The sequence below is a fragment of the Cherax quadricarinatus genome, chromosome 8 (genome assembly GCF_038502225.1).
Source record: "Cherax quadricarinatus isolate ZL_2023a chromosome 8, ASM3850222v1, whole genome shotgun sequence".
NCBI classification, from domain to species: domain Eukaryota; kingdom Metazoa; phylum Arthropoda; class Malacostraca; order Decapoda; family Parastacidae; genus Cherax; species Cherax quadricarinatus.
Window position 1 is genome coordinate 21,635,616 of NC_091299.1, and position 15,415 is coordinate 21,651,030.

Here is a 15,415-nt window from a genome sequence, read left to right on the forward strand (position 1 = left end):
ACACTTGAAATCTCTGTTTTGTAATCACAGTTGCGCCTTTCGCAAGAACAGCTTCCTTGATTGCCGTTTTCCTGCTCACTATAGTAGAGATGGTTGACTGGGATTTACTATACAACTTGGCCAGATCCGACACATGCACTCCACTTTCATACTTTGCAATTATCTCTTTCTTCATTTCAATAGTCATTAGCACCCTTGGTCTCGATGGGTTGGCACTAGAAGCTTTCTTGGGGCCCATGGTGACTTATTTTGCAGAAACAAGCACCAAAAACCAGTTATAATATGGATAATATAGAATGTACCGAATGTATCCTTAGATGCGCGCACACTGGCTGGCTTGTAAACACTGGCATACACGGGGCAGTTCAGGCCACATGTGGACACGTCTCATACGAATCGTATTGCATACCAGGTTTTGTAACGGGAACCGAGGCAAATTTTTTGCGATATAATGCTTCGGATACCGGATTTATCGGATACTAATGACTTCGCGAACCGGGGGTCCACTGTATTAAGTAATTATAAAGTCAAGTTTTAGTTTGACCAGATTCCTTTGCATAACTAAGGGTCTTCCATGTAAGAAATAACTAATGTCCCAGCACGATAGTGGCTTTCTTTATACTTAACTAATCAAAATTGCAAATACACATTGTAACCTTGCAAAGAAATAAAATCTTTTATCTTTAACTCTTAAACTGTCCAAACGTAGATCTACGTTGACGTGCGTAGCGCTCTGACCTTGATTTTCTCCATTTGAAAGCATGTAAAATCGGACGCAGATCTACGTTGGGAGCACTACGCATGTCAACACAGATATACGTTTAGACGGTTTAAGGGTTAATCTTTTAATCTCTAACACAAGTGTTATAAAATTGAGGAAATTTTTTTTATTTAAAATAATGAACACTTGATAAAGTGGATGTAAATAAGTTTGGGTTATCCCACATACATAAAAATCTGAATGCAATCAAATTAGACACCTCGATCATGTAAATCATAAGAAAAAGGGCTCTTACCTTCTTTTGTTTCCTCTTAAACATAGTAATATTGTTTAAGACATCTTTGCTTAACTCAACACCTCCTGGACCTCTGAACAAGTTAGCAATTGAAGCACGACGCTTCTGCCCATCATCTGGACGTGGAAGCTCAGACACAACTGCTCGTTCAACTTCTGGTGAGCCAGGTGGGGTTGATGCTTCACTGTCGGTACCATCTGCAAATATTACAACAAGTTGCAACACTGTTTTCCAAGACTTTATGGTGGCCAACATAACTATAGTACTGCACTGCAATTTGGCAAAAAGAGCACATCATTATATAAATACCTTTCAAAATTGACACGCTGATAAATGAGACACTCGTGGAACACTTAGGAAATTTATCAGCTCAGAAAAATACTGAAATATCCAAAGAAGGTTGAGGTAATCAGTCCCTCAGCCTGGAGATGATGCATTCAGCACATCAGTGTTGAAAAAAGTACAGCATATGCACAGAGAAAGACTTTTATACTGGAGACAAGTGAGGCAAAGCAGTTGAAGGCGGTGTCACTGGTCGACAAAATCCACGCTGGAATGATGAAGCTGCTGGCTGGGTAAATGTTTCCACAATAAAGATTTCCAAGTGTTGCACAAGTGTCTCATTCATCAAAATAGGGCACCGATTAGATAGCTCTATAACAACACTGAACCATTTAAAAGGGGTACACGACTTGAAGCAAAACTTCAAAAGTGGTTATGAAAGTACAGTATTTTAAGTTACTAAACATAGAATATGTAATATACAGTGGTACCTCGAATTTTGGCCTTAATTCGTTCCAGAAGGCTGTTCGAGTGCCACTACTGAATGAATCTGTTCCAATAAGGAATAATGTAAATTAGATTAGTCCATTTCAGACCCCAAAAAAATACACATACAAAAATATACTTACATAATTGTTCGAAATTCGAAGTACCACTGTAATTGCTAAAACCTAATGTACAAAATTTTATAGAAATTATACAACCATAATCTTCATTGCAAAAAAAGATTAATTTAAGAAATGCTAACTTTTATTACCGTATATATAACCATTATTGCTCTTCAAAGCTAGCACACTAGATAACCTGTTTCTTACTGAAGCACCTATATATGAACTCTACATCACTTTGGCAAAACTCACCATATTCCATACATGTCAAAATTGCAAATTAACTGCATACTATTTTCAATGCTAAGGTTTTTTCCCACTTTCTTTCAACCTTCTTCCCTTCAGGTATATACTGAGCAGGTGGAAATATAGTCTTAGAATGGTTAGTGTAATCATTACATGCATGTAAGGAAAGGTACCTAAGGATTAACAGTGCATACCTAGTTCCTTTGTACAAGAAGAACAAAAAATGTAAAAATTATAGGGGAATAAGTATTGAAGATATTGGATAATGTGTACAGTAGAATTATTACTGAAAGAGTTAGAGGTAAGATAGAAAGTAGGAATGCAAAGGTAAGGGATGTGTAGACCAAGTATTTACACTGAAGCATATCAGTAAATAATAAATACTCAGCTAAGAGTAAAGAATGCATGGAATAATTAGTAGATTATTAAAAGTAATAAAGAGTTTTTATGAGGGGTAAGGCTGAGGTAAAAGTATACAGGAGAGAGGGGAAACATTTTACAGTAAAATCTTGTTTCTAAAATGTTTCAGGTTATGAAATTTTGTGACAAATTAAATACTGTAGACAAGTACAGATATACTTCTGTAGCTGCAAGTAGTTATATGTACAGTACTCATCAAACTAGCTTAAACCAAATTAAAAACAAACCCTGCTTTCTCAGTTCATTATGATAATCCTGAGCATGTCTCCTTACATATGAAGCCAAAGTAAATAGGTATCTAGGAGTCGGTTGACTGTTGTGGGTTGATCCTAGAGAAGAGGATCCAAGGACTCCAGTGAAAACTACACTGTTTGCTCTTATTGGGCTATTAATTCTCCAGGATTAATAATCCAAAGAGACTCTCCTGCTACTCCACTAATGTACGTACTCCAAATCTGATTCAGCCTAAATCTTATAATCACAAGAGTCCATGCTTTATCCTCTGTGCAATCAATCATTAGTCATCTACAATATAACCATTGCTTACCATATATGTGATTATTTTATGACATATACCATCTCAATAACCTTATATCATGTACACTTATTTTAATCCAATTTTCTTGCGAACAAACAAAATCATGCTGTATATGTGTCTGTGCTAGGTAAACTACATTTTGGCTAATTACTATGGGTTGCAATTTGCTAACAATAATGTTTTAATACCTATACCTCATGAATAACAAAATTTACGTATGAACTACAACACCAAACTAACAAAAAGAACTAAAAATACATAAGTTTAATTTTTTATTTAATTTACTGAATCAGCATGTAGTAAGCTAATGAAAAGTAGGAGGAAACACCAATACTGAGAAGCAGTGTGCACATCAGCTATGAGTGTGTGCACATCAGCTATGAAAGTGTGTACATCAGGTGAAAGAATGTGCACATCAGCTTTGAGAGTGTATCACTGGAAAGCAGCCAATGTGTACAATACCACCTACTAATGCATCTTGAAAGAAGGCAAACATTTAATACTTTCCAAATACCTTGACCTGTTTGGCGTATTTTCTTCCTCCTAAAGACTGTGTTGGCATGAAAGATGGAACAAGATAATAATTATTATTTTAATGTTTAGTTTTATACTCATTCATCTGACATTAAACAAAACTTAAGCAAGCTAGAGCATCAATTTTCTTCACAAACATTAAATAATATAGTTCGTTTACAGTTATAATATTCGCTATTAAGTAACCGCAAGTTACACATGGTTTTTAACTAGGATTTGTCTCATAAAATGAATGTTAACTGAAATATTTAGAGGCAACAATAATGAAATTCTTTTCTCTTTTATTATAAACAGTGTACACTATATGTTGGCATCAAGAAAAAATCTGAATCAGTCAAAATGAAAAGAAACATTTAACAATAGTCAAAAACTACTCTATAAATCTCACAACTGCCAAAACTGCATCAGCATCAGATGAACTAAATTTAATGTTATACATTATATGCGCGCACGCACATGAGCCAGGAGTTATGACTCGGCTCCTGCAACCACAACTAGGTGAGTACACACACACAGACAGACACAGACAGACACAGACAGAGACACAGACAGAGACACAGACACACACACACACACACACACACACACACACATTCAGGGAGAGTGACCTAGTAGCGACCAAAGAGGCGGGGCCAGGAGCTAGGACTCGACCCCTGCAACCTCAACTAGGTGAGTACACACACACACACACACACACACACTGGACACAGAAACAAGGGGTCACAATTGGAAGTTGAAGACTCAGATGAGTCAAAGGGATGTTAGAAAGTACAGTGGACCCCCACATAACGTTCAGCTCCCAACTCGACCAATTATGTAAGTGTATTTTTGTAAGTGCTTTTGTAGGTGTATTTTTGGGGGTCTGAAACGGACTATCTAATTCACACTATTTCTTATGGGAACAAATTCGGTCTATAACGGCACCCAAACAGACTTCTGGATTGAAATAATAACGTTATGCGGGGGTCCACTGTATTTCTTCATCATAGAGTTGTCAGGCAGTGGAATAGCCTAGAAAGTGACGTAGCGGAGGCGGGAACCATACGTAGTTTTAAGATGAGGTTTGATAAAGCTCATGGAGCAAGGAGAGAGAGGACCCAGTAGCAATCAGTGAAGAGGCGGGGCCAGGAGCTATGACTCGACCCCTGCAACCACAAATAGGTGAGTGTACACACACACACACACACAGATAGGATGTTCCAGAGAGGGGACACAGGGACAAGGGGTCACAACTGGAAGCTGAAGACTCAGACGAGTCACAGGGACGTTAGGAAGTATTTCTTCAGTCATAGAGTTGTCAGCAAGTGGAATAGCCTAGCAAGTGAAGCAGTGGAGGCAGGAACCATCATAGTTTTAAGAAGAGGTATGACAAAGCTCAGGAAGCAGAGATGGAGAGGACTAGTAGCGATCAGTGAAGAGGCGGGGCCAGGAGCTGAGTCTTGACCCCTGCAACCACAATTAGGTGAGTACACACACACACACACACACACACACACACACCAACACACACACCAACACACACACCAACACACACACCAACGCACACACCAACGCACACACCAACACACATACCAACACACATACCAACACACATACCAACACACACACCAACACACACACACACACACACACCAACACACACACCAACACACACACCAACACACACACCAACACACACACACCAACACACACACCAACACACACACCAACACACATACCAACACACACACACCAACACACACACCAACACACACATATGCACCAACACACATACCAACACACACACCAACACACACACCAACACACATACCAACACACACACACCAACACACACACCAACACACACATATGCACCAACACACATACCAACACACACACCAACACACACATATGCACCAACACACATACCAACACACACACCAACACACACACACACACACACACTCACTCACTCTTGGTTTTTATCTGTGAGTACTGTGGGCACTAAAGCACATTAGCAAACCACAACAGTGCGACTATTGGTGCTTTCGAGGGGTAACAAAAAAAAAGAAACCAGAGAAGGAAATAGTGCAATAGAAACACTTGTAAAACAACAAAAGTACAGTACAGAAATAACAGACAAGGATCGAGAAAGTTTGTTATCAATCTCGTTGCCACCTTTTGGGCATATCTACAGAATGGACGATGAACTAAGATAAGTATTCCTTACACAACAGAGTAGTTTGCTTAAGTAATAGTTTTAGCTTATGAGAATGACCAGCCAAAATATGAATGTGATTTAGCTTAGGCAAATAGTTGGTGGCAACTTCAATATGAATATTACTTAATATTAAATACAATACACAGAAATAAAATAATTTTCTAACAAAGCAATTGACAGGGAAAAGTTTAAGTGAGCTGAGGAAAGAACTCTTATCCTAAATCCTGTAGGACCATTAAATGTTAGTCAAAACAAAAAAATATCAGTGCAAGGTCAGCGACATGGGAGAGTGAGCAAGAAAGAAAGGAAGAACAAGAACTGAGAGAAAGTAAGAAAGAAGACTGCAAGAAGTAAGAGCAAGCAAGAGAGAAAAGAAGAGGTAAAATATGAGAGAGAGAGAGAGAGAGAGAGAGAGAGAGAGAGAGAGAGAGAGAGAGAGAGAGAGAGAGAGAGAGAGAGAGAGAGAGAGAGAGACAGAGACAGAGACACAGAGAGACAGAGAGAGAGAGACAGAGAGAGAGAGAGAGAGAGAGAGAGAGACAGAGAGAGAGAGAGAGAGACCATGCGAAAAAAAAAAAAAAAAAAAAAAAAAAAAAAAAAAAAAAAAAAAGAGAGAGAGAGAGACAGAGAGAGAGAGAGAGAGAGAGAGAGAGAGAGAGAGAGAGAGAGAGAGAGAGAGAGAGAGAGACAGAGAGAGAGACAGAGAGAGAGAGAGAGAGAGAGAGAGAGAGAGAGAGAGAGAGAGAGAGAGAGAGAGAGAGAGAGAGAGAGACAGAGAGAGAGAGACAGAGAGAGAGAGACAGAGAGAGAGACAGAGAGAGAGAGAGAGAGAGAGAGAGAGAGAGAGAGAGAGAGAGAGAGAGAGAGAGAGAGAGAGAGAGAGAGAGAGACAGAGAGAGAGAGAGAGAGACAGAGAGAGAGAGACAGACAGAGAGAGAGAGAGAGACAGAGAGAGAGAGAGAGACAGAGAGAGAGAGAGAGACAGAGAGAGAGACAGAGAGAGAGAGACAGAGAGAGAGACAGAGACAGAGAGAGAGACAGAGAGAGAGAGAGAGACAGAGAGAGAGAGAGAGACAGAGAGAGAGAGAGAGAGAGAGAGAGAGAGAGAGAGAGAGAGAGAGAGAGAGAGAGAGAGAGAGAGAGAGAGAGAGAGAGAGAGACAGAGAGAGAGACAGAGAGAGAGAGACAGAGAGAGAGAGAGACAGAGAGAGAGAGAGAGACAGAGAGAGAGAGACAGAGAGAGAGAGAGAGACAGAGAGAGAGAGAGAGACAGAGAGAGAGAGAGAGAGAGAGAGAGAGAGAGAGAGAGAGAGAGAGAGAGAGAGAGAGAGACAGACAGAGAGAGCGAGAGCGAGAGAGAGAGAGAGACAGAGAGAGCGAGAGAGAGCGAGAGAGAGAGAGAGACAGAGAGAGCGAGAGAGAGCGAGAGAGAGAGACAGAGACAGAGAGAGAGAGAGAGAGAGAGAGAGAGAGAGAAATAAAAAGGAGCATACTTTGCCTTCAATTATCATCTGTCAGCCAGAGGTCATCATACACAGGCTTTCTAACACTCATTGTCAAGGGCCAGCTTACCGCTGTTCTGATACTCTAGCTGAAGTAAAGTTTTGATGGACATGTGTCTGCACTTTACTCTTTCTGCCATTAGCTATATAGCTCTGTTAGTCCTCTGCTCACTGCCACATCCTTGCCTAAGGGCCAATCATTTACATCACTTTGTGATTTACACTCCATCCATATGAATGGAAAGTGATTCACTAAGTGTCTCATCAGTTAATTAGGATCTTTATCAAACAAGACTATTTTCGGATGAGGATAAGAAGAAAAAAGACAACGGAGAAAGAGAATCACAAGATACAAAAAGTAAGAAGTCTCAAAATAAGAAAGAGAAAATAAGAAAGAGGGGTATAATGGGTAAGAATAAAGTAAATGAAAGAGAAATGGTGAAGAATAGAAGAGGGAAGTAGAGGGGGTGAGAGGGAGGCTGAGAGAGTGCAGCATAGAGAAAGAAAAATAGATAGATGAGGAAGGGGAGAAAGAGAGGGAGAGAGGAAAGCAAAAAAAAAAAAAAAAGGTATCAAAGAGAAAGAGTGAGTGAGCAAGAGTATGAAGTAAATGACAAGACAAAGTGAATACAGGAAAATAGAAGGAATCATTCAGTTAGGATAAGTTTCCCTGGGCCTGAATGTCCAGTAACAGCAGGTAAAACATAGCAAGGTGTCTCAAACAAGCGGTGCAGCATAGCCTATGTTTACATGCAAGCACTCAACCACTGACTCACCCCGATAATACGTATTCCGTGTATTTGAATTAATTGTCCCAAGCATTTTCGCCAATTCTGGGAACAGCATTGCATGTGAAGGGGAAATAAAATATAAAGAATGTGAGAAAGAATTTTTTTTATATAAAGAACAAGAGATTTATTGCAATCCAACAGCAAGTTTGTCCACTACAGTAACAAGAGTACAATTATACTCAAGAACTGTGCCAAAAGTCAAGTCAAGCTCAAACTTGTTCAACTTGCAATAATAGTTTTTATTATTAGGGAAATTCAGGATCAGTAATTCATCATAAGTCAATGTCTTAACAAGCTAACTTGCTTATTATATATATTACAAATAATAAAAGTAAATTCAAGATACAAACTAGGAAGAAATTTGTTAATTTCCAGATTGAATCAAAGAAATAATGAAATTAAAGAAAGAGAAGAATGGTTATTTCATCATGTTGAAGATCATGTGACACACTTTGGTATTCTAAAATGAAGACCAATAATTTGAAATTTCATCTTACAAGCAATGTCTGACTGTAAGATGGGTCTGTTTACATAATTTACTTCATATCTTTTCTTACCTTTGTATGAATTCATCAATTACCAGTATCTGCACTTCTGATACCACCAGCAAACTATTACTTTCAAAATAATTATTACAGGTATGTTACTTACAATAAACTTAAAACTACAATAGGGTTTTATGAATGGAAAGGCTGTTCAATATTCTAACTGAACATCTACCTAAACATGTGCCTGAGCATCACTTATATTAACAAAAGTTTCAGCTATCATATGCATTTACCAAAGGAAACAATAATAAATTTAAATTATCTAATGACTAATCACAAAAAAGCAATAATAATAATAATATATATGTACAGACTATGTAATACCTCTTATACATACTAACATATTCTATTAATAGTATGAACTTTCCACATTTTATAGTGAGTCTGAATTTTTATAGTGGCCCTGAAGAAGATAAATTATGTAATATCACAGTCATTAGAGAAATGGTTATGAAACAAGTAGACCGACTGAAACACAATAAATCGCCGGGTCCTTATGAGCTTTTTTCAAGGGTTCTTAAGGAATGCAAAATGAAACTCTGTGAACCATTAACTAATATTTTTAATTTATCTCTTCGAACAGGTGTAGTGTCTGATATGTGGAAGATGGCTAATGTAATTCCTATTTTCAAAGCAGGCGACAAGTCGTTACCATCCCCCCCAATAAGCCTGACCTCAATTGTATGCAAATTACTCGGAGTTAATTATAGTTGATGTTATAAGAAGCCATCTTGATAAGCATAATTTGATTAATGATACTCAGCATGGATTCACGAGAGGCCATTCCTGTCTAACTAATTTATTAACCTTCTTCAGTAAAGCTTTTGAGGCTGTTGATCACTTTAAAGAATTTTATATTGTTTATTTAGATTTTAGTAAGGCTTTTGATAGAGTACCACACCAAAGACTGTAAGAAAGAGGCAGCTCATGGCATTGGGGAAAAAGTGCTCTCATGGATCGGGTTATGGCTCACGGACAGGAAGCAGAATGTGTGCATAAATGGGGTTGAATCCAAGTGGAGATTTGTAACAAGTGGCATTCCACAGGAATCAGTCTTAGGCCCATTGTTGTTTATAATATATATCAATGACTTTGATGAGGGAATTACTAGTGAAGTGAGCAAATTCACTGATGACACAAAGATAGGTAGGATAACTGATTCAAATGTAGATATCATGGAACTTCAGGAGGATTTAGACAAACTCAATATGAATGGAAAGGTAGAAACGATGAAGAAAAAAAGAGACTGCTGTGAAAACTGTTGTGGAAACATCTAATGCATTCTCCGTGCTACCCGACGAATATGAGTCGACTACTGGGAACGTCACGACGAACTACACCAAGGAAGGTAAGAATATTGTTGTTGTTGGGGATAGCCAGGTTAGATACATGGATAGGGCATTCTGCTTGAAGGACAGGAGTAGGAGACAGAGGGTTTGCTTTCCTGGGGCTGGGATGGAGGATATTGCTAGCCGTCTGGATGACATCATGAGAGGTAATGGGAGCAATCCTATTATCTGTCTCAGTGCTGGAGGCAACGATGTTGGCAGACGTAGGAGTGAGGACCTGATTAGCAGGTATAGGTCAGCAATAGAGATAAATAGCAGGAAGGGTGGGAACCCTGTCATATGTGGTATTTTGCCACGGACAGGAGTTGGAAACGAATGGTTGTCCAGGGCAATTGGTGTCAATTGCTGGCTGGACAAATACTGTAAGGAAAATGCAGTAACATTCATTGACAAATGGGACCTCTTCTATGGCAGAAATGACATGTATGCCAGGGATGGGGTTCACTTATCTAGGTCTGGGGTGGGGGCACTGGGAACTGCAGTGGAGGGAGCTGTTAGGACTTTAAACTAGATATAGTTAGTGGTATGGGTTTTGGCGGGAAAACAGTGAAGTCCCAGTGTAGTAATATGAGTACTAGGAGAACTACTAACAGGCATAATGAGGTGGATATTGGAAAGACAGTGACATTAGGTGACAAGGACAGTAGTAGGTTTAGTGGAAAAACAGAAATGAGTAGGAAGGGTAAAGAAAAAGGAGGGTCTTTAAATATACATTATGCTAATTCCCGTAGTGCTAGGAATAAGATGAACGAGTTGAGATTAGTTGCTAGTGCAGGTAACATCGATGTATTTGCCATAACCGAGACGTGGTTTAATTAAAAAAGTCAGGATATGCCTGCAGAATGTCACATTCAGGGTTTTAAATTGTTCCAAGTAGATAGAAGTATCGGGAAGGGGGGTGGGGTGGCACTGTATGTCCGAGATCGCTTGAACTGGTGCATAAAAATGGGTATTAAGTCCGAAGTAACACATACAGAGTCTGTTGGATAGAATTTTCAGAGGGGCGTGAAAAACTGATTTTAGGTGTAATATACCGTCCCCCAAACTTAGATAGGGACCAAGGGAGACTACTATGGGAGGAAATTGTTAAGGCCACTAGGCACGATAACGTAGTAATTCTAGAAGACTTTAACTTTAGTCATATTGATTGGAATTTCTTGACTGGGAATTTAGAATCAAACGACTTCTTAGAAGTAGTTCAGGATTGTTTTTTGAAGCAGTTTGTGACAGAGCCTACAAGGGGAAATAATCTGCTTGACTTGGTTTTGACAAACAAGGAAACCCTTGTTAATAATTTAGAAATTACAGAAGAACTCGGCACAAGCAATCACAAATCAATTACCTTTAGCATTGAATGAAAGTATGATTGTAGGGATAATTCAGTAATGGTCCCAGATTTTTGTTTAGCAGATTACAATGGGCTTAGAGAACACTTATCATCTGTAGACTGGAGTAACAAAGAGAGCTATCAGTATGACAGCTTTCTTAACACAATACATGCTGCCCAAAGGACATTTATCCCATATAAGGAAATTAGATCGAATAGAAATGACCCCAAATGGATGAATAATAGGCTCAAATATCTTTTAGGACAGAAGAAAGGAACTTATAGGTGTATCAAAAGAGGTGAGGGTCATCTTATGAATCAGTATATTGACATTAAGAGGGACGTTAAAAAGGGGATAAGAAAAGCTAAACGGGACTATGAAATTAAAGTTGCTAGGGATTCAAAAACTAACCCAAAAAGTTTTTTACAGGTTTACAGAACAAAAGTTAGAGATAAGATAGGTCCCCTTAAAAATAACTGGGCATCTCACTGACAAGGAGAATGAAATGTGCTCTATTCTTAATAATTATTTTCTCTCGGTTTTCACTCAGGAAGACACTGACAATATCCCAGTATAATTAATTTTTATAGTGGGCTTGAAGATGATAAATTATGCAATACCACAGTCACTCGCAAAATGGTTATCAAACAGATAGACTGGTTAAAGCAAAATAAATCCCCAGGCCCTGATGAGCTGTTTTCAGGGGTTCTTAAAGAGTGTAAAGTGGAACTCTGTGAACCTTTAACTAATATTTTTAATTTATCTCTTCAAGCAGGTGTAGTGCCTGATATGTGGAAGATGGCTAGTGTAATTCCTATTTTTAAAGCAGGGGACAAGTCGTTACCGTCAAATTACCGCCCAATAAGCCTAACCTCAATTGTAGGCAAATTACTAGAGTCAATTATAGCTGATAATATAAGAAGCCATCTCAATAGGCATAATTTGATTAATGATACTCAACATGGTTTCACCAGGGGCTGTTCCTGCCTAACTAGTAATTTATTAACCTTCTTCAGCAAAGCTTTTGAGGCCGTTGATCAGGATAAAGAATTCGATATTGTTTATTTAGATTTTAGTAAGGCTTTCGACAGAGTACCACATCAGAGACTTTTGAAGAAAGTGGCTGCTCATGGCATTGGGGAAAAAAAGCTGTCATGGATCGAGTCATGGCTCACTAATAGGAAGCAGAGAGTGTGCATAAATGGGGTTAAATCTGATTGGGGATCTGTAACAAGTGGTGTTCTGCAGGGATCAGTTTTAGGCCCATTGCTGTTTATAATACAGTGGACCCCCGGGTATACGATGGCATCGGTATACGTTAAATCCGGTATACAATACATTTTAACGCAAAAATTTTGCCTCACCACTCGTTAAAAAACCCGCCACACGCAATTTGTTCGGGACGCGTCCACATGTGGCCTGAACTGCCCCGTGCGTGCCAGTGTTCACAAGCCAGCCAGTGTGCTCACATCTAAGCATACATTCAGTACATTCCATATTATCACAGTGTTTTTGGTGCTTGTTTCTGCAAAATAAGTAACCATGGGCCCCAAGAAAGCTTCTAGTGCCAACCCTTCGAGAAAAATGGTGCTAATGACTATTGAAATGAAGATAGAGATAATTGCAAAGTACGAAAGTGGAGTGAGTGTGTCGAAGCTGACCAGGTTGTATACAAAACCCCAATCAACCATCGCTACTATAGTGGCCAGGAAAACATAAGAACATAAGAACATAAGAAAGGAGGAACACTGCAGGAGGCCTGCTGGCCCATACTAGGCAGGTCCTTTACAATTCATCCCACTAACAAAACATTTACCCAACCCAATTTTCAATGCTACCCAAGAAATAAGCTCTGATGTGAAAGTCCCACTCAAATCCAACCCTTCCCACTCATGTACTTATCCAACCTAGATTTGAAACTACCCAAAGTCCTAGCCTCAATAACCCAACTAGGTAGACTGTTCCACTCATCAACTACCCTATTTCCAAACCAATACTTTCCTATGTCCTTTCTAAATCTAAACTTATCTAATTTAAATCCATTACTGCGGGTTCTCTCTTGGAGAGACATCCTCAAGACCTTATTAATATCCCCTTTATTAATACCTATCTTCCACTTATACACTTCGATCAGGTCTCCCCTCATTCTTCGTCTAACAAGTGAATGTAACTTAAGAGTCTTCAATCTTTCTTCATAAGGAAGATTTCTGATGCTATGTATTAATTTAGTCATCCTACGCTGAATGTTTTCTAACGAATTTATGTCCATTTTGTAATACGGAGACCAGAACTGAGCTGCATAATCAAGGTGAGGCCTTACTAATGATGTATAAAGCTGCAGTATGACCTCTGGACTTCTGTTGCTTACACTTCTTGATATAAATCCCAGTAATCTATTTGCCTTATTACGTACGCTTAGGCATTGCTGTCTTGGTTTAAGGTTGCTGCTCACCATAACCCCCAAGTCCTTTTCGCAATCTGTATGGCTAAGTTCTACATCATTTAATTTATAAGTACTAGGGTTATGGGCACTCCCAAGCTTCAGAACCTTGCACTTATCTACATTGAACTGCATCTGCCACTTTTCTGACCAAGAATAGAGTTTGTTTAAGTCCTCCTGAAGTTCCCTAACATCTACGTTTGAATCAATTATCCTACCTATCTTTGTGTCATCGGCGAATTTGCTCATATCACTAGTAATTCCCTCATCAAGATCATTGATATATATTATAAACAACAACGGGCCCAAGACTGATCCCTGTGGAACGCCACTTGTTACAGATCCCCACTCGGATTTAACCCCATTTATGGACACTCTCTGCTTCCTGTCAGTGAGCCATGACTCGATCCACGAGAGCACTTTTCCCCCAATGCCATGGGCTGCCACTTTCTTTAACAGTCTATGGTGCGGAACTCTATCAAAAGCCTTACTAAAATCTAAGTAAATAATATCAAATTCTTTATTGTGGTCAACAGCCTCAAAAGCTTTACTGAAGAAAGTTAATAAATTAGTTAGACAAGACCGGCCTCTTGTGAATCCATGCTGAGTATCATTAATCAAGCTATGCTTATCGAGATGGCTTCTTATAATCTCAGCTATAATTGACTCTAGTAATTTGCCTACAATTGAGGTCAGGCTTATTGGGCGGTAATTTGACGGTAACGACTTGTCCCCTGTTTTAAAAATAGGAGTTACATTAGCCATCTTCCACATATCAGACACTACACCTGTTTGAAGAGATAAATTAAAAATATTAGTTAATGGTTCACAGAGTTCCATTTTGCATTCCTTAAGAACCCTTGAAAAAACCTCATCAGGACCCGGCGACTTATTTTGCTTCAGTCTGTCTATCTGCCTCACAACCATCTCACTAGTGACTGTGATGTTACATAATTTATCTTCTTCTAGCCCACTGTAAAAATTAATTACTGGAATATTGTTAGTGTCTTCCTGTGTAAAAACTGAGAGAAAATAATTATTTAAAATCAAGCACATTTCATTCTCATTGTCAGTAAGGTGCCCATAGTTATTTTTAAGGGGACCTATCTTATCTCTAACTTTTGTTCTATAGACCTGGAAAAAACTTTTTGGGTTAGTTTTAGAATCCCTAGCAACTTTAATTTCATAGTCCCTTTTAGCTTTTCTTATCCCCTTTTTAATGTCCCTCTTAATGTCAATATACTGATTCATAAGATGACCCTCACCTCTTTTGATACGCCTATAAATTCCTTTCTTATGCCCTAGTAGATATTTGAGCCTATTATTCATCCATTTTGGGTCATTTCTATTTGATCTAATTTCTTTATATGGGATAAACGCTCTTTGAGCAGCATGTATAGTGTTCAGAAAACTGTCATATTGATAGCTCTCTTCGTTACCCCAGTCAACAGATGATAAGTGTTCTTTAAGCCCATCGTAATCTGCTAAGCGAAAATCTGGGACTGTTACTGAGTTATCGCTACTATCGTACTTCCATTCAATGCTAAATGTAATTGATTTGTGGTCGCTAGCACCCAGTTCCTCTGAAATTTCTAAATTATTAACAAGGGATT

General features: G+C 38.8%; 1 protein-coding gene across 3 annotated transcripts in view; it reads right to left on the reverse strand.

The window, feature by feature from the left end:
* LOC128685247 (bumetanide-sensitive sodium-(potassium)-chloride cotransporter-like) overlaps positions 1-15,415 on the reverse strand; it is a 213,567-nt gene that overhangs the window by 23,483 nt on the left and 174,669 nt on the right. Inside the window, exons 18-19 of one of the 3 annotated variants that reach the window (XM_070082927.1) lie at positions 8,123-8,179; positions 1,017-1,213 (exon numbers count right to left, since the gene is read on the reverse strand). In XM_070082927.1, coding sequence (XP_069939028.1) covers positions 1,017-1,213; positions 8,123-8,179 — 254 coding nt within the window. Of the gene's footprint in view, positions 1-1,016; positions 1,214-3,472; positions 3,661-8,122; positions 8,180-15,415 lie in introns of those variants that run through there. The other 2 variants (XM_070082929.1, XM_070082928.1) reach the window with 2 other exon arrangements.